The sequence below is a fragment of the Schistocerca gregaria genome, chromosome 7 (assembly GCF_023897955.1).
Source record: "Schistocerca gregaria isolate iqSchGreg1 chromosome 7, iqSchGreg1.2, whole genome shotgun sequence".
Classification (NCBI taxonomy): Eukaryota; Metazoa; Arthropoda; class Insecta; order Orthoptera; family Acrididae; genus Schistocerca; species Schistocerca gregaria.
This window is the reverse complement of record NC_064926.1, coordinates 332,756,481-332,777,331: the sequence shown is the minus strand read 5'-3', so window position 1 is coordinate 332,777,331 and position 20,851 is coordinate 332,756,481. Positions and strand designations below refer to the sequence as shown.

The window sequence follows — 20,851 nt, the reverse complement described above, 5'->3', positions numbered from 1 at the left end:
ATTCAGGGTCTGTACATAGAGTTGATCCCAGATTGACCTCTTCTTTAACCAGCGAGTCAGCCTCAGCAAGTTCGTTGGTTCCGTCAGCGGTTTCTTCAACATCCTTCATAACATCTTCTGCACAGTCTTCATATAAAAATTTTGGCACGTTTTCACAGTTGACCCCAATACATTTCTTGCAAATTGAAGAACATTTCAAACCCACTTTTCTGCAGGAGCACGCTCCGCCATAGTTCACCTTGCATGAGCATGAAGCAATGTGAAGAAGTGCTTCAGGTGCTGGATCTTGGCTCATTATAACGGGTATTGGACCGTGGTCACTGTGATTCCAGCCCCATTTCTCAGGAGGTTCCCAGTTTCCCATCCAACTTTGGACTTGTTGGTAAGTCCGCAACGAATGATGTTGTGCAGCATCTTGTGTAGGTGGCAACCGTGCAATATTCAGTTTGCTTTTTGTGGCAGACTTGGCGAATAGCTGGTACCGCAGATGGTCTAGTAACCTGTTCTCCTGCAGTTATTATTTCTTCACGGGTAGCATGTGGTTTATTCAACGTACAAAGCGCTGAGGTTAGGTGTTCAGCATGTAATTTTTCCTCGACCAAAAAAAAGCACATGTTTCATCACATCCGCTAAAGGCGTGAGTGAACAGAATATATTCACTGTCAAACGTGTAAGATGCAGTGGAAAACCACTTGTTTTCTGCATTTCCTCTTCCTGGCTTTAAGAAAAATAACTTTTCAATGCCTTCACCTAAACCGGTCACGAGCACAAGCAGGTCAACATGTTCTCCTACAATGACAACACTTCCAAAATCTTTGGTTCTTGAAATGGCAGCTGTTACAATTATAACGTCAACATCTCCTTGTGCCTGGTGCACTTCAATGCTACACTCCATAAATTACATTTTAAGAAGTGTGATCAAACGCATCTTGTTTCCTTCGTTGTACAAGAACTTGTCCTGAGGGACTTGGTTCACCATCTCTGATTCAACCACAACGTCAACCGAAAAATGTTGTTTGGACCTATGAATCCTCTCAGCACTCTTTGTGCTACATTTCTCTCCCTCACATGGATACCCATCAAATACAATAGCAAATTGGGATCCAAAATTACGTTGCAGGTAAGAAACATAGCTTTGGGCTATTGACTTGAAGCAAACATTTCAAGTCCAAGTCAGTTCGTGGATAAGGTACCCTCCATCAATGACAAAAAATTTACTGGGTCCATCTGACTTCACATCTGCTACTAAAACGAAGGCATTGTAGAATGAAGATTTTGTTCCTTTTTCTGATATTAGGGACATTGGGTAAGGAGCAAGTTCATATTTCAGAAAGGCTTTTAGCTCTTCTTCACTTTGTTTCATTAAACAAATCCTTTGGAAAAGAGTTAAAGTATCAACAGGAGTAATTTTAGTGCTCCCAGCTTTTGCAGAATTGAACGCAGAAAGGAGAGTCACAACTTTATCTTTTCTACGGAACTTTACATCGTGGAAATTATCACCAACTATTCTTTGCTCGAAATTTTGAAAAATTGGTATTTTTTGACGCGCTGTAGCGCTTTAGATACTGGGAGTAGAAAAAATGGTAAGAATCAAATTTGTAGAGAATTTTGTGCTCTATAAAAAAGAAAATAGACGTCAAAGCGATAGGAGCAAATGAAACTAAGATATTTTGAAAAAACTGAAAAAAGTCCGAAATTTTTGAAGTTTTTTGATTGCAGAAAGTTTTCCCAAGAGAAATTTTGTTGGCAAAACTTGGTTTTCTAACCTTTCCAACAATATGAACGAGTTAAAAAAATAATATCTTCTACCCCACCTTTTGCAAGGTACAGACTTTTTTTCTGACAGTTTCACTGGACTACTATTTTACTCGATACTTTGAATCTGTGTTTCTTGAAAAGTGTTGCAGAAGTGTCATGAACTGTTAGAATTTTTCAGTCTTTGTTCGACGTGTACATTAACTGCTGAAATAATAGCAAGAAAAACAGAAAATCGATTATTTCAGAAACTGGTTATCTTGAGCGGTTTTAAAACTCAGGTTACATTGGAGATAAAAAAACGGTATAACCGAAAACCGGTTGTTTCAGTCATAACAACCATCCCTAACTACAACATGATTAGGAGAACTCAGATCGGAGTTCTCAAGGATGGAGGATACAGTGTCGTGATGTGATGAAATGGCCGGCCGCGGTGGTCTCGCGGATAAGGCGGTCAGTCCGGAACCGCGTGACTGCTACGGTCGCAGGTTCGAATCCTGCCACGGGCATGGATGTGTGTGATGTCCTTAGGTTAGTTAGGTTTAAGTAGTTCTAAGTACTAGGGGACTGATGACCACAGATGTTAAGTCCCATAGTGCTCAGAGCCATTTGAACCATTTATGTGATGAAATGTAGTTTTGCGGAAAAACCATTGACAATTATATTCCTAGTGTTTGACGATATGTGAGAACTTTATTAGCCGGTACAGCATATGGATAATTGGAGAAAACCCATACGGATTGCGAAGAGGAGAACAAGACACTCAACGATTTGAAGTGAGGGTTGATGGGAGTTGAGTGGGGGTGGGGGGAGGCATCCATATATCCGTCCAATATTTGTGTGCGCTTGCTTGTTGCAATCCCGAGCACTTGTCTTAAACGATAGTAGAGTCAGGAGGTAGACTTAAAATAATGGAAAAGTTGAGCTTTCACGAGGAGAAAACGGTATGTCCCATGACCCGATTTCCCAGATACTTCGGTCAGTGGAAGAGGAGCCAAAAAAGGGAACACTTCTTATCCGTAGATACTCGCCCGTTTCTGAAAAAACGACCGTCAAAGTTTTCGACGAAATTTAGATGTCTTTTAACGCGCAACCTGCCCGACTCAACTGGTGGGCTACTGGCTAGCGCAAATGCCTCTCTCTGAAGAGTCCAGTGTTCCAAACCCAACCATCGCCATTATCTACTTTTTTTTTCATTTATCTATCTACATCCGTAGAAGATCACTACACGAATATTTGTTATCAAGTTAGGTTACTCAAAGGTGTTATATTAATTGTAAGATCACGTACATTGACTATACATTATATATTGTGTTTGGTATTTTCAAGGGTTACAATCTCTTTAAAATCTCTTATTCTTATATTTCATTCTTATAACAGTTCTTAATTCTCACATTTTATTCTTATTTTTAATCTTCTGGAATATTTGGCGCATTCCCCCGAATGATACCGATCGTATAAAAATTAGAATCATAGAACTTCTGAGCAGCAAGAGCATCACGCGAAGGCAGGTTTGCCACAGCGATATTTCTTCGTATGAATCTCACTCGGGAAAGAAACGTCGTTAACATCTACGGATAAGCCGTGATACGTGTCCGCTAATTTTGACCCTTCTTTCACCGAGCGAAGTTTCTGGGAAACATGGGAGATGGATTAGCCGTGTTCTTCTCCTCGTCAGTGCACAAAATAATCTGAGAAACAACGAAGATGTGTCTAATGATAATGATACTGCCTTCGGCAGAAGTCTCATCCCTGAGAAGACCCAGAATTTTCGCTACACGTAATGAATGACAGCTAACCTTACCTGATCAAAAATGTAAAATGAATGTAGTAGGCGAGAGTAAAAAATTCTGCACTATTCAGCTCCTGCATTCTTGTACTCTGACGCAGAAACAGTACTACGTCGATTCAATGTGGAACGAAACTAACGGTAACCGTAAAGGTGATCTGCAGAATACGATACTCGGGGCGAGTTCGGGGGAATTAGTGCTTACTAAAATCTGACGTTGCCGCGTATAAAACACATATAGGACCCCTCCTTGTACATTTTTCGAGTTTTCGGAACCCGTATTAACTTCATTTCCCGTCGTTTCAGTCGCGAATGGAATAAATGCGGGAACCGATAATAATGGAACTGGTAGTCAATGGTCAATTTGCTTTCGCGCTATTGAAGCCAGCACAGCGTGAAATTCAGGGATGTAGCAACCACGTCCCATACATTTAAAGACAACCAGTATGGAGTGACATTAACAGGTGATTTCTGAACGGGAAAAGTGAACTGAAAATTTCGCTATTCTGGGTGAGTTCGGAGCAACTAGACCATATCAGCTAACCAATTCGTGTATCAACCGTTCTGTTTCGGTGCTGTCTGCACGTACTTGCTTAGCCGGCCGCTGTGGGCGAGCGGTTCTAGGCTTTTCAGTCTGGAACCGCGCGACCGTTACGGTCGCAGGTTCAGATCCTGCTTCGGGCATGGATGTGTGATCTGTCCTTAGGTTAGTTAGGTTTAAGTAGTTCTAAGTTCTAGGGGACTTATGACCTCAGATGTTAAGTCCCATAGTGCTCAGACTCATTTGAACGTACTTGGTTCACCATCGCAAAAACTAAAAGGGAGCCAATAAGATTTGGTGGGTAGTTTCTTAGCTGCATCATTTCATATCATTTTTTTCTAGTTATAATACGCAATTATAAACACTGTCTAATCTTATAATAATAAAAGTTATACCTCCCCATTAACAACTGTTACAAAATGCAGTGAAAATAAGTGAGTGAACATTCCTAATTCCGTAAACACCTTCGAAGGAGAGCACGCAGACATCATTTAAAGCAGGCGAAACTACATTCCAATGAAGGAATTAATGAATGTTGTGATGCCACTAAATCTTGAATGATTCTCTAGCGTTAGCTGTTGTAGTTGCTGCTTCATGTTTTCCAAATTAAACGCCGCCTTCCATAAGGCAGTTGAGAAAAAATAGCGTGCTTTACGACGGGCGCAAGTTGTCACGCTGAAATGTGACTTTATGGAGATATGTGGGAAGTGCAGGCCATGTTAGAGTTTTCCAAAACTGAGACATCATTGTCTCGTTGACGACAAATAAAATATACCAGAGATGTTGTTCAGTGGCGCCGCACGGCATAACAAATGAACCTTTTGTTTGACAGTCAGGCCCCTCAGCATCCGAGTTCGATTGTCATCCCTACCCACACTTATCTTGGTTCAGCAGTTACTGTTCCAACAGTCAGCACCCTCTTATTACCCAAAGTCTATTCATCAATTTTGAAGTAAGTTTAAATTTTGGCGGCTGGTAACAATTACACATCGTTTGTCACGCTGAGATAGTGAAAGGTAGCAAACAGTTTTCATAGTACTCATCTCTTATTGTTCTTCTTTACTGTCGGAAATTATGGGCTCGTAATGGATGCTCATCCTAGATTCTGAAATGCAACTTCATATACTGGTCTAAGAAATACTCGGCTTCATTTTCTTAAAAGATATGAACACTCGTTGAGTTTCTGTTGTCGAATAGATATATTTTTAGTTATTTCACTTAGCAATATAATTAGCTTCAACTACCATGCTAGTTCAACACATACATAAATCGTACTCCATACTCATATTGGACAAGAACAAAGATTTACCTGTGACAAGATATAGCAAAGAAAATAATATCGTATATTTATTTTTGGAGCACACATTAAAGAAAAAAGTACGAATAATTGTTTCGTTGTCTATCACTTTGAAATGTCCATATTAATCATACTAATTACATATGTTGGCGTTTATACATTTTCGTATAGCTATTTGGTAGTGGATTTCTGGGTTTTGAGTCTTTAACTTGGGAATCAGTCATTTCCTATTATTCAAGACTGGTTAATGCATTTTGTTTCACCATAACTAGCTTTATTATAATATGCTCCTGCAAATCACGTTCAACTAACGGAAATGGTACACAGAGTATCACAGGCAAGACAATGTGCTGAAATGACAGTCTTTAAAAGGTGAAAGAACATTACCTGTGAACAGCACTTGAGATTAAAGTTATTTTTCCGTCTTAATAGTACAGACTGTGTACTATAGAGCACCGCCTGGTGTCAGCAAAATGGTGGACACCATGCTTACGTAACAGATGATGATATAGAACCAGACTCGCTCATAAGACCTGTTAGTAGCCTCGTTGATTTGTTCTAATCATCGATCCCATCCTTCGTTTCTTATTATGGTGGGTGTACGTCTAGTTTTCAGTTATTTGTAATCCTGGTATCAGTTGTTAATTGATTCAAAAATGTACATTATTAAAGCTTCGTGTCTGAGTTTTTGAAATCATTAGAAACGTTGATATACTTCGATTAGACAAGCATATGGCGTTGAAACTGGTAATGGATTTCAAAGAACTGTCCCAATGATTACCTGGGGCAGTTCAGACAGTGATGTCGAAACATTGTTTTGAGCCCCACTTCCCTCTGAAACACTTTACATTTTTAAATTTAGTTATATACTTATTGTTTTACGATTAAACTGCAGCCAGAGTTTCTCTTTCTTAGGTACAAGCCACGCCTCGCAGGGCTTCATGATGTTCTACAACGAACGTATGGGCCTGCCGGATCCCAATACGACGTTTGGTCAGTTGAGGCTAGCCATGATACGGCTGTGGAGCAACTTCATTAAGTACGGGTAAGTGGAGGATAAGTGCTGCGTTTTATGTACTGCAACAGCTAAGGGAGTTTGTTCCTTTCATCTTCTGTTATTATCACCCCAGCATCTCTTCGCTAATAGTGTAAGGGCCCTAAGACTGTACATAGTGGATGGCAGGGGAAGGTGATGAGGGCGGGAAAAGTGGCCACTGCATATTTTTTTGCCGTGAACAGTGCTGCTGCCTGCCGAGAAGAGGTAAAATTAGTTCTTGTTAGTGAGTTTGACAGAGGAAGCTTGTTTCGTTACTTTGAGATCAAACTTTTCTGATTTTCAGTCATCTCGTGTATGGTAAGACATTTGTTTTATTCTTGTTACCTCACTTAGATTCAGAGTAATAGTATTTTACGATGTAAAAGTTGAAACAACATCTTTTGGTTTACAAATATAGTATCTTGTTGTTTCTTTCCACTAGATAGTTTCGTACATGAACTACTAATTCCGGCATGGTGTCTGAATGGGGGAAAGTGGGCTGGCAGTGGATAAAAACCGCTCTTCAGCCAAAGGCCACATAAACTGTATTTAAATACGGTTAAAATGTGTAAAAGGTAACAATACCAAGAGATTTTGTGAAAAACACATATGTGGACGATATTTACGGTTTTTTACATCAAAACGAGTGACAAAAGGGCAAACGGGGGAGGAGAATCGAAAGAAAACTGTATTTGAGTGACGCGCATCAGTTATACACAGCCGGCCAGTGTGACCGAGCTGTTCTAGGCACCTCAGTCTGGAACTGCGCGACCGCTACGGTCGCAGGTTCGAATCCTGCCTCGGGCATGGATGTGTGTGATGTCCTTATGTTAGTTAGGTTTAAGTAGTTCTAAGTTCTAGGGAACTAATGACCTCAGATGCTAAGTCCATAGTGCTCAGAGCCATTTGAGCCATTTTGAGTTATACACAGTCTACTTTTACATCTACATCGATATCCACAATCCACTGTACGGCGTGTAGCGGAGGTTACCCCGTACCACTACTAGTCACTTCCTTACCTGTTCCACTCTCAAATACACTGATCAGCTGCAACATGATGACCACCTATCTAACAGCCGGTATGCCCATTTTTGCCAAGGATAACAGCGGCGACGCGTCGTGGCATGGTAGCGATGGTTCCTTGGTAGGTAGCTGGAGGGAGTTGGCATCACATCTGCACACAAAAGTCAGAGGGTTGCGATGAGCTCTGACACCAGGTTCTATCACATCCCAGATGTGTTTGATCGGGTTCAGATCTAGCGAGTTGGGCAGCCAACCCATCAACTGGAACACGCCACTGTGTTCCTTGAACCACTCCATTACACTCCTGGCCTTGTGACATAGCGCATTATCTTATCAAAAACTACCACTGCCATCAGGAAACACGATCGTCATGAAGAGGTGTACGTGATCTGCAACCAGTGTACAATACTCCTTGGTCATCATGGTGCCTTGCTCCGCTGTACCCATCAATGCCCACGTGAGTATTCCCCAGAACATAATGGAGCCGCCGCCAGTTGTCTCCCACCCACAGCACAGGCGTCAAGGAGCTGTTTCCCTGGAAGACGACGGATTCACTCGCTCCCATCGGCATGATGAGGAAGATTTCGGGATTCATCAGACCCTGCAACGCTCTGGCACTACGCCGATGTCTAGTGCTGAGGGTCACTTACCTATTTCAGTCGTAGTTGCCGATGTCATGGTGTTAACACTGACATACATGGGTCGTCAGCTGTGGAGGCTCATCGTTAGGAGTGTTCGGTACACTGTATTTTCAGGCATACTTATTCTCTACCCACCATTAAAGTCTGATGTCAGTTCTGTCGCAGTTCGCCGCCTGTCCTGCTTTACCAGTCAGCTCAGCCTCCAACGTCTGAGATCTGAAATGAAAGACGGCCGCCCAACCCCACGACGTCTGGACATGATTTCACCTTGGTTTGGCCACTTGTTGAAGACACTTACCGCATCACTCCTCAAACACCCAGCGCGTCGTGCAGTTTCGGAAATGCTAGTGTCGAGCCTTCAGGCCGTCACAATGTGCCCTCAGTCAAACTCAAATAGATCGCGCGCTTTCCAAACTTTACCCACGGACATCACGCTAACTGATACTACACGCACTGTTCCTGTGACTGACGAGCAGCCATTCCTCGGCAGGTGATGCTGCTTCAGCTGGACGGGTTTCTATAGATGGATTTAGTAGTCATAATGTTCTGAATGATCAGTGCAGAACGAGGAAAAAACATCTCTCTCTATGACTCCGTATGAACCCTAATTTCTAGTATCTTATCTTCGTGTTCCTTACATGCAGTGTATGTGAGAGGTAACAGAATTGCTCTGCAGTCAGTTTCAAGTGCCGGCTCTCTAAATCTTCTCAATAGAGTTCCTCGAAAAGAACTTCGCCTTCCTACCAGCGATTCCCATTTGAATTCCCTAAGCAACTCTGCAACATATGCGTGTTGTCTAACCCACCAGTAACAAATCTAGGAGCTCACCTCTGGGTTGTTTCGACGCCTTCCTTTAATCTTCCTGGTATGGATCCCAAACACACGAACAGTACTCAAGAATAAGTCACACTAGCGTCCTGTATCCGATCTTCTTTACAGATTAACTGCCCTTTTCTAGAATTCTGGCAATAAACCGAAGTCGACCATTCGCTTTTCTTACCACAGTCCTCCCACATTCGTTACATTTCAAATCGCCTTGTAACAGATATTTAAACAACGTGACTGTGTCACTCAGGGTACCTGAACATTACCGGTTTCTTTCTCCTATTCATCCACATTAACTTACATTTTTCTACACATTAATGTGTCCGCCAGGTGTGTTCGAAGTCAATGTGCAATACCTAGTCATAGACCGGAAGTTGCAACCCCAGCAGTGGAGAATATATGAATCTTGTCGGGGGGACGCGGTAAACATTGCAGTCATTGTCGCAATGAGAAAACAGAGCGATTTATCTGATATCCGAAAGGGTATGATCATTAGGTTTCGTGCCCAGGGAGGAGACGTTTCTGAAACGGCTGAGTCTGGAAACTTTTCGCGGGGCGCAATGGTTAAAGTAAAGCTTGCTTGGCAAACTGGAGCTATCTAAGGCAAGCCGTGGTGAACCACGGGCCTTAGATGACAGGGATGAACTACAGCTGCGGAGATGAGTACGGGTGAACAGATGTGCAACTGTCGAGCAACTCATCGCCCAGGATGAACCAAGGGGCTACAAGCAGTGCCTCTTCAATGAGCATTCTGCGAAAGCTATTGTGTAAGGGCCTTCGAAGCAGGCACCTGCTTCATACACCCATGCTGGCTGCTGTTCATAGGTGACGAAGGACGGAATTTGCACGCCATAACCGCAATTGGACGTGCACTGAGCGGCGGCAGGTGGCTTTTTCAGATGAATCACGTTTTATCCATTGGACAGGTGGCCTCTGATGTCTACAGCCCTGCAACAATCGTCGGAAGGAACCAGGTCAGAGGAACGAGCGTTATGATCTGTGGAATACTTTCATGACATTCCCTGGAAGGCACAGCTGATTAAAATAAACTTGCATCCATCCCTGGGGACCATGTCCACCCATACATGCCGTTTGTTTTTCCTCGGCACTTTGCATCTACCAGCAGAACAATGCAACGTATCACGTAGCTCACACTGTATGTGTGTGATTCGAAGAGCACAACGATGAGCCTACTGTACTCCTCCGGTCATTGAAACCCGCAGATTTATGAGGAGGTACCCAAAAAAAACGGAATTACTTCTTAAAAGCTATATATTTTCAGACTGTGTACAAAACAGACTTATCGCCTCTAAAATACTCTCCATTACAATTAGTATATCTGTCCCGTCGGTGCTACCACATTTCGAAAAGTTTTTTATAGTCAGCTTTAGAAATGGATGACAGCTCCTCCCTCGTTTTATTCTTGACTTCCTCAATGTTGTCAAATCTATTTCCTTTCATGCCCCTTTTCAGTCGCCCAGAGGGTGGTTAGGCGATTAAGGAGGATAGGACAGCGGAACCATGTCATTGTTAGCTAAAAACTGTCTAACAGAGACAGGTGGGTTGTCGTGGAAGAACCAGTCTCCTGTTGACCGCAAATCGGGTCTTTTTGGACGAACACTCTTGCACAGTCTTCGTAAAACATACAAATAAAATATTTAATTGACGGTCTGACCTGGGAATAAACTCTGAATGAACTACGCCCTTAGCATCAAAAAAGCGTTGTTTTGATGCATGATTTGACTGGACGACTTTTTTTTTTTTTTTTTTTTTTTTTTGAGAGGGTGACGATAACGCCTTCCACTGGCTTGACTGTTGCTTTGTTTCTGGGTCGTAACCATACCACCATGACTCATCACCAGTAACGACCTCCAACAGATAATCTGGATCAGTTTCAAGCTGTTGTTTCCAAGCACGTCAAGTTTCAAATCAACGTTCCTTTTGATTATCGGTCACCCAAGGAACAAACTTGGCAGCAACCCTTTTCATTCCGAAATCTTCCATTACAATTCGATGAACGTAGCTCCAAAATAACCACTAATCCCTGACAGTTCATTAATTGTCTGTCGACGGTCTGTGAGCACAAGCTCTAGAATGTTTTAAAAATTTTCATCGATTCGGGTAGCCATTTTTAAATCGAGCAAACCACCCGTGCACTTGAGATTTTTCCATACCTTCATCTTGGTAAGTTGTTTTCGACATTAAAACAGTTTCAGCAGCATTTTTACCGAGTGGAAAATAACATTTCGCAGCTGCACGTTGTGCATTTAAATTTTCCATCATAAAAAACGAAACAAGAGCAAAATAGCACTAGCAAAAACAATCACTCCAGAGGAATAGATCAATTCAAGTCGACAACACAGGTGGCGCTGAACCGAGAATGAGTTACACTGTACCCCTCTAGCGGCAGAAATGGTTACTACACAAGCTCCGTCCACGCCAATGTTATTCGATTTCTTTTTTTTTATAGTACCTCGATGAGGTGGTACCATAAAACCTAGCAGAGCTGACCACAGCACTGGAGTCCGTATGGCTCCACAGCCCTATTCAGGCTTTTGACGGGTGGTCCCATTGATGTGAATGGACAGTGTACTGAGCATAATGTAGTCTTCATTATCTGTGATTTCATATTTTGGCGCTTTCAGTGTGAGAAGCTTGTATGAAGGAGTACAAATTTTTAATTTAGCCAGGCGACCAGACTACAGCACAGAAAAAAAGCGCAGTTTTGGTAGTGGCATACGGCCAACCTCCCACTGCACAGTTTTAATAAACTTACTGGAAGCAGCCTCGCACAACGCAACGTTTCTGAATTATAAATAATTGAGACTTTTGTTTCTTTTACAGAACACCATCTCCAGAGGGTGAGGAGTTCATCTGGGAGCCTTTCGACAACACAAATCTTTACTATGCGCACATCACAGACACCGTCAATCTGGAGCAAGCCTTGTTCAAGGAACGCATGGAGTTTTGGCAGCAGAATATCCCCCTCTGAACTTTAAGTAATCGTTGGCGTGTGCCATTACTGTACTTCCTGCTCAAGACTCGTATTATGTTTGTGCATTGTTACTCACTCAGCATGTTTATCACGTAATGTTTCGTAACATGGCGTGTCAACATGGACTCACGTGCTTCACGGGAAGTCACAGTGCTGTGTACTGATTTGACAGCTCAAAACAAAACACTTTAATAAAGAAAACAAGTAGAAAAGTACTGACTCATTTTATATCTGAGTGTCTCGGCTATGAAAAGATTCAACATGCAAATAGTGAATTTATTAGGGTTTATTTTAGCATGTAATGGTGCTTAACACTTCAGCAAGAACTGCTACAAATCTGCATTTGTGAAGGAAAAATACAGTACTGGAAATTCAAAAACGACTGCTCCAAAGTGTTATTTTCACATGAATGAAGTTGTATCCACACAGCTGAAACTCTGCATATGTTTATACACCTATGTGCTTAGATGTGTCTCTTAATGTGTTTACCTGAAGAGAATATTGTTGAGCTATTCTGCATATTTTCACTCCTTGTTGTCTTTAGTATATTACCTTCTCGTGCAGCGGATTTAAGGCAAACAAAGTTCTTAATCGGCTTAAGCGAGTAAGAATAACATGTAAAGTAAATAACAGCACATCCCTGCAGAGGGATATGCACTATCAGGGTCTTCAGAACCCACACATTCACTCACGAATACAGTTATACCATAACAGTTTTTGTTGCTGCCAATTTTCATGTATACTTTGCCTGCTTGTCTACGAGTAGCAGAATGGAATTATTTACTCTGGTGAAAAGATAATTAACAAGTTCCACCCATCTAACATCAGGCAAGAAATTATGAATGCCGACCACTTCACATCAAAAGAACATCAGCTTTTGGGATCATGTCGTCTCAGTTGCGTGTAATATTACGTATGTTGATAATCATTACTTTCTGCCTGTACACATATCAACATCCATGCCATCTATGAGCAAAACTTAAAATTATTACTACATCATACAAAAATGAAAAGTGTCGGAGCTGTTTATAGCCTTACATACAAAGCTCTAAATTTAAATTAAATAGCATAAACAAAAATATGTACGTAGTCCAGGCCACTAAATAGGCGTTCCAAAGAATAAATGCGAATCATATACGCTACAAAACTTGTGTGATATTCAGTCGTGATTAGACGGTCCCAATGTAATAATTATCAACATTCTTTAACGATAAACAGAAAATTAAAAACATTACTCACGGGTATTTTTCCTTGATGAGGAGATTGAAATGGTTGCGCATTAAGCCTCATCACGACATTCTAGGAGCGAATTGAATGAGAAGAGGCTCGAAGGTCTAGAAATCAGACAACGGCCAGGAAATCTTTTTGTTTAATGCCTGTTCATACTACGTCCAAACGACGCCATAAAGCAGAGGATTACTCAGGATTCAGTCGGCATTACATGGGTCTCTAGGCCTGATGGCACAGTTACTTACGTTAGTAAACACTCTTTCTGCAAATTACCTCAATATATACTTTCAAGGATTGGAACATTGTGTAAACTACAAGACAGGTAGCAGTGTTCCTTGTAAAGCTGCTAGACAAGCAGTAAAATACTATAAACAGGAGTTAATGTTTACATGATGTATGAAACTATTTACTACGAAAAATACCAATGTAAACAAGTAAATACTAAGCTGCCATTAGAAGATAAAACGATAGCTATGTAATGTAACTGACGAGGCAGTAGAATTTTTTTATTTGAAGCAGCCACTTTCTTTATAGCTCACTTGGTTAAATTTAGCTGACATACGCATTTTACAAAGAAATTGAACTTCAGTATAATATTATGGAAGGAAAAGAGTGAGTAGATGAACAGGCAATGTCAGATACACTTCAAAAAGAGTTTGAAAGAGCACTCAAAGATCTATGCAAAATCAAGACATTTGGAGTACACGAAATACTTGCAGAATTAATGAGATCCTTAGAACAAAATACCAGGACAAAACAATCCCACCTGCAATGCAGATTGTACGAGATGGGCTAAATACATTCAGACTTGAAGAAAAATGTAATAATTCCAGTTCGAAAGAAAGCAGCTGTTTACAGGCGTGAATGTTACAGTTGCAAAAGCACTGACAAGAATCACGTACAGAAAAATAGGAATACTAGTACAAGCTGATCTCGGGGAGGATCAGTATTTCGGTTCCAGAGAAGTGTAGGAACGTGCGAGGCAATACTGACCCTAAAATTTACCTTATACGGGCTAGAAAGTAATGCACCGCATTTTTTTCTTCGACAGTTCTTTATTGAACATAATGAGAATTACACACTTCAAAAAAAAAGATGTTTTATCTACACACCCTATTTTTCAACGTAATCTCCATCCCTTCCTCCAGCGTGAAACAAAGTCGTGTACGCCCTGTCAGTACGAATCCTTGTCCTGGTGGCGGAGCCAGTGCTTCACTGTGTATCACCTCCTCATCGTCCTCAAAATGTCTTACGCAGAACAGCATCCTTTAATGAATATTTTTCACAACGCAAGTATAAACATGACAGCCACTAAATACGGCACTTTAGCTTCGCACACACAAACATCAACACAAAGCCTGCCCACTCTGCTTCTATCAGCCAATCACGGCACAGAATAAGTAATGTCTCACAAACATCAATGCATCACACTTGATAGAATAAAGGGTTTAAATTATGCTGTACAAGCACTATGATAGCTTCTCATGGAATCACGTTTACTGGTTTTTTCCACCTCAACTAAATCACCACCCTGCCGTCTAAGCTAACTGGCAGCTTCCCCTACACAAGAAACTTTACTTACGAAATAGTAAACACGGTACTGAGTAAACGATGAAACAAACATTTCCAGTTGCAACAATCAGAAAGAAACATTGAAACCCACTGGGATGCATTTGCAAACTAGGCTGATGACCCTTAACTAGCCAAAGACTCATGTAAGTCTGTGTTCTGAGCCATAGGTTCTTGTTTCAACCACTTGATGACAATTATGACTGCTGTTAATCCTGAGATGGCAAACTCACAATTTAGTGGAAAAAAACTTTCCATGCCAGCAGGGAAGAGTAAATTGTCACTTATCTGCAGTTGTGTGTAAGGCAATTTGTCTTCTATGTGCAAATATAGACTTTCAGCAACAGTTTTCATACTACAGTAAAGTGTTGATTGATCGGTGGCACAGCGTCCCAGAAGAAAACTTTGAACTTATGACAGAGTTTCTTTTGAGAAGCTGTCAACACTGTATGGTTGCCTAATTTTTTTCTGTAACTGATTATATTCAATGAATTTAATTTAAATGCTCCTTTCTTTGTGATATATGATGTCATTACATATAAGGCTAATCGTAAGTACCTCCAGGGTTTCAAAAGATGACTACGCCATATCTACAAGACATACAGAAAAATGACCCAAATTAACGGACAGAACATTCCTCCAAGTTTCGATACAGAATGATCGCCGTACCATACCTGCAGAGCGCACGATAGGGGGGAGGTGTGTCAAAACAGGCATATAATGGAGCGATGTCTACGTTTTGTATCCTCGATTCTCTAAATGTGAGTCAGTTGTAACAGTTAAGCGACGATTTCGTACCAAACATAAGGCAAAAGTTCCAAAGTTAACATCTCTTGTGCCTCGTCCTCTCCAATAGTTGACTGAAAATTTTTCTTTGCGGGAAAAACCGTGCTCTGGCATCGTTCACATGGACGTGCTGCAGCAATGTCTTATTTCACAATTAGAGTAAGATTTAGTTTTGCAGTAATATGATGCTCCACTCCTCTTTATTTCAAACGTTTGTGATTACTTTTGTAACGAGCTGGCTCAGCATTGGATTGAATGTGCTTCCAATCACGACTTCCCTCTTCTTCAGTGGCCACCACAGTCACCTGACTTATCTCCATATGATTTCTTCTTATGGGGTTACGCCAAAGGTCGTGTGTTCCTGCCTCCACTGTCACTTAACCGCCGGCCGAAGTGCCCGTGCGGTTCCAGGCGCTGCAATCTGAAACCGCGAGACCACTACGGTCGCAGGTTCGAATCCTGCCTCGGGCATGGATGTGTGTGTTAGTTAGGTTTAACTAGTTCTAAATTCTAGGGGACTATTGACCTCAGAAGTTGAGTCCCATTGTGCTCAGAGCCATTTGAACCATTTGTCACTTAACCTGCAAGAGTTGCAGATGAGGATAATTAATGTGGTCGCTGACTTTGACCATGACGCCTTGGAACATGTACAGAAAGAGGATGACTACTGTATTGATATTAGCCGTGTCACAAATGGTGCCTATATTCATCATCTGTAAAGTGGGTTAAAAATTCAGACACATGTTCTATTTTCTAAATATCTATTAGTTTTCAAGTGGTCATCTTCTGATATCAAGAAGGTACTTCCGTATAACTCTGCATTATATAATCGACAGGTATGTTTTCAATATATCACAGAAACACAGTGAAATTAGACAAAAATAAAGAACATATGGGACATAAAAAATAATCTAGTATAAAATATCACCTAAATTGATGAGAATTAACAAAATATTGGGAAAAACAAAAATAAAATGGGGAAAATACGTTAATTTACGCAATAAATAAAACCAAAGGTAGCAAAACACGTAGACCTAAATTAATCATGAAACAAAATGATTTTTTCCTGTTCCTTCATGTGACATTGTAGTTCTGTCAGACTGAAAATGACTTAGAAGATCAGCTGGAAATAGTGGACAGTATCTTGAGAAGAGGTTGTAAGATTAATATCAACAAAAAGTCAAACACAAATAATTGAACATAATCACATTACATCAGTGATTGTGATGAAATTAGATTAGGAAATACCACACTAAATGCAGTAGATTAGTTGTGTTGTTTGGGGAGTAAAACAACTGACAATGGATGAATTAGAGAACACATAAAACGCAGACTGTCAACAGCAAGAAAAGCGTTTCTGAAAATGAGAAATTTGCTAATGCTGAATATAAATTTAAATGTTAGGATGTATTTTCTGAAAGCATTAGTCTGGCTTGTAGCCTTGTATAAAAGTGAACCTTGGATGGCAAATACTATGTACAGGAAAGGAGTAGAATACTTTGAAATGTGGTGCTACATAACAACGTTGAAGAATATATGGACAGATAGTGCGTCCAACGCAGAGATGCTGAATTCAATTGGGGTGAGGGATGGATTTATGGCGCAACTTGACTAAACTGAGACGTGAAACGCTAGAATACATTCTGTGACACCAAGGAATCTTCAGTTTGATAATGGATGGAAACGTGGGGAGTAAAAATCATTGAAAAATACCAAGGTTTGGCTTCAGTGAGCAGATTCAAATGGATGTAGGTTGCAGTACCTAATATAAAGATGAAGAGGCTTCCACAAGATAGACTAGCGTCGAGATCTGTATCAAACCAGTCTTCAGACTGGGGTTTCAACTAGCCCACGTCCGTAGTGGAATACCACACGTGAACCCTGAGTAATGTTCAATAAGCTAGAAATCAAAATCAAAAAGCTTTAAAAATTGACCTTTTCAGGACCAATTGATTAAAAGACTTGGCCCTTCAATCCGAGTATGCCATCTGAACATAAAAGGTATTAGCCGAGCTAGAGGTGAGTACCTATCTAAACTCCTTGTAGATAATGATATTGATGTAGTTCTAATCCAGGAAACACATGCTCCAGCTATGGAAGACCAGCGTAGAAAAGGTAGGATCCATGTCTACAATCTTATGGGTGCAACGTATGACAATGTGTACGGTGTTGCCAACTACGTAAGGAGTAATATCGAGCATGCTCGCCGGCCGGAGTGGCCGTGCGGTTCTAGGCCCTACACTCTGGAACCGAGCGACCGCTACGGCCGCAGGTTCGAATCCTGCCTCGGGCATGGATGTGTGTGATGTCCTTAGGTTAGTTAGGTTTAATTAGTTCTAAGTTCTAGGCGACTGATGACCTCAGAAGTTAAGTAGCATAGTGCTCAGAGCCATTTGAACCATTTTTTGAGCATGCTCGTCTCATTTCAACAAACACAGGAAATGAGATCCATTATGTCTCTACGCAAGTGGAGGAGCCCACTATGAATAATATTTACAAGCCACCAAATGTGCCATGGCCACTGGATGTTCTGCCAGTTACTTCCCAACCATCGATTTATGCTGGAGATTTTAATACTCACCACAGTCACTGGAACTACGCACGTGAGAATAAGTGTGGTACTGCACTCAACGACTGGGCTGAAAAAGAAAATCTGTACCTGGTTTATAATGCAAAGGTTTGGAAACTTTCAGATCGGCCGGAGGCGAAGAGATTACAACCCGGATCACTGCTTTGTGTCCCTGGACTGCAAAGGGCACCCAGTGCCTAAATCCAGAGAGATCATACCTAATTTCCCACACAGCCAGTAATCCTCAATATTGAGCTTTTTGTCCCAATAGCGACATCTGTACCACGACCCAACCACGCACGGCTGATTGGCGGCATTTCGCTGCCCACCTATGTAAATATATCTGTTTTATTCCACCAGAACCTAAAAGGTACCTTCGATTTGTTGGGGCTGTTCTTACTGTTGCTAAAGTTTATTCCTCGTGGGTACAGAAATGAATATATACCAATGTGGAATGAACATTGTGAACAACTTTATGAACAGTATAGCGAAACTGGCGACAGCGATATTGCAGATAATCTGCTCCAAAGTCTTGACGCTGCTAGAAGAGTACAATGGTGTGAGATGAAAAAAAAAGTAAACTTCAGACATCCAAGTAGAAAGTCATGGAGCCTTCTGGCGTAAGCTTAGCGGAGCCTCCAATAAACCTGGGCAGAAACCTGGTATTTCAAGTAACCAAATCGCTAACCATATAGTTGAAACATCTAGATCATCCGGTGAAAAACAACATACTTCTAAAATAAAACAAGAACTCGTCTCTCTAAGAGCTCATTGCCCAAACTAATCCAATTTCTCTTCTCCATTTTCACTGACTGAACCGGATAAAGCCATGAAACAAACGAAACGTGGTAAGGTACCTGGTCTGGATAATATACACCTGGAATTTCTGATAAACATGGGTAATGGTGGGAAAAAATGGCTCGTCCTCTTCTTCTCCAACATCCTAGATGGTGGATCACAGCCCAGCGAGCTAAGGAGAACAAAAATAGCGGCAATTTTGAAACCATGTAAACCAGCAGACCAACCTCAAAATTTGAGACCAATTTCCCTTTTGAGCTGTACTTATAAACTCTGGGAGAGGCTCATCTATAAGAGAAGCAGCGGCTTCATTCTGGAACGTATCCTAGCTGACCAAGCGTGTTTCGGGCGGCGGAGAAGTTTCTGCGACCAGGTACTGGCCCTAACAACTTTCACTGAGGCTGGTTTTTAAGAAAACGTGAAGACATCTGTTGCGCTCGTAGATCTAACCACAGCACAGTTTACATTACTAAAAACAACCTGATGCCAAAAATAACTGTCACTCTCATTCACACCATGATAAACAATAGATATTCCTGTGTTTACTTGGAAGAAAATACGAGCAAGGAGAGGAAATTAAGTAATGGTCTACCACAGGGCTCCGTCTTAGCACCCCTATTATTCAACGTATATGTCTCCTATCTCCCCAATACCAAGGCCACAAAATTCTACTACGCGGACGAAATTGCTTTTGCTTGTAGAACCAAGGATCTTGGACGAGCGGAGACAATTCTCACAGAAGATCTAGCTGTTATGAGTGCCTATTTTAACCCTTTGTTTCCTGACATAAGAAAAAATTTACTTTTTAAAATTTTCTTTGCAGAATTTATGCTATTGTGGCTTCAAATGACGGTAGGATTTTTTGTAAAATTTTATTTTATTTTTTACAACTTTTTTCACTCCTGGTACTCAGAAGTACCGTCAGACCCCATGGACAGAATCACAACATGCACAGAAAAAATTCTAGTTTTTATAACTTCTACTTTATTCCACATAAATATTAAATATTTCTACATTAGAAAATTAATTAGCAAAATATGATATTTCTTAACTTTTTTTTAAATTCGCATAAATTTACCTTACTATGTGTTTGTCTCTCCACATTGTGTGTCCGGTACTCACATTGAGGTGAAGGTGTAAACGGCAAAGAACACTCTGAGGCATCATTGTCCGAACAAGTGGAGTTTGTTTCATAATCTGCCTCTTGCAAATTGCATGAAAATGCTTTGTCAAAATTATTAACATTTTCGTCATCATCTTCGATGTCAGTATCCTCTGTAATATCAGAAGGAATGTCCTCATACAAAATTGCTTCAATCTCTGCATCACTCAAAGTTCGCAAGTAGCCACCAGTTTTACGATTTTCGTCCATCTGTGTGTGAAAAAGTGGACAAAACAACTAGTGAGAGATAACGCACTGTTGCTACAATACAGTGTTCGCACAACCTGACGGTGCTAATAAGTCCGCTTTATATTTTCCACTTTATCTCATTCACTTGTAACGTAATGCTTCAAACTATTATTAAAAGAACAAAGAAGGTAAGTACTTACAATGGAAAACTCAGCGGAAGTTTCAATAAAATGCACACAAATTCAGGCAACACCATGGAAACAAGCACATACAATCTTCTGTTTTCACAGCAGCGCGCGAAAAACAATTTCAAGCTCTGACAACCAGAGAGGTCTATGTATTGCATAATAACATCTATGACACAGTAGAGCAGAGTTACATCAGGCACCAAAGGGTGAAAAAGTGGCGACTTAAATACATTACAAGTAAAACTAAAGTATGTACATTCCATCTTACCAATAAACAAGCAAATGCACAGCTCAGAGTGAAACTTAACGGAAAGACACTTTTCCATATCAAGTACCCCAAGTACCTTGCTGTCACCCTTGAGCGCACCCTTTCGTATAGGAAACATCTTAAGAATATTGCTGCCAAGATAAAAACTCGTAACAATATTACTTAAAAATTTTGTGGAATGACATGGGGA

General features: G+C 40.9%; 1 protein-coding gene across 1 annotated transcript in view; it reads left to right on the top strand.

The window, feature by feature from the left end:
• The window catches only part of LOC126282389 (venom carboxylesterase-6-like), a 72,325-nt gene extending 60,044 nt beyond the window's left edge, over nt 1-12,281 (top strand). Inside the window, exons 8-9 of the mRNA XM_049982046.1 lie at nt 6,298-6,427; nt 11,752-12,281. Of these exons, the coding sequence (XP_049838003.1) occupies nt 6,298-6,427; nt 11,752-11,899 (278 nt within the window). The 3' untranslated portion in view covers nt 11,900-12,281. The remainder of the gene's footprint in view (nt 1-6,297; nt 6,428-11,751) is intronic.
• The last annotated feature ends 8,570 nt before the right edge of the window (nt 12,282-20,851 follow it).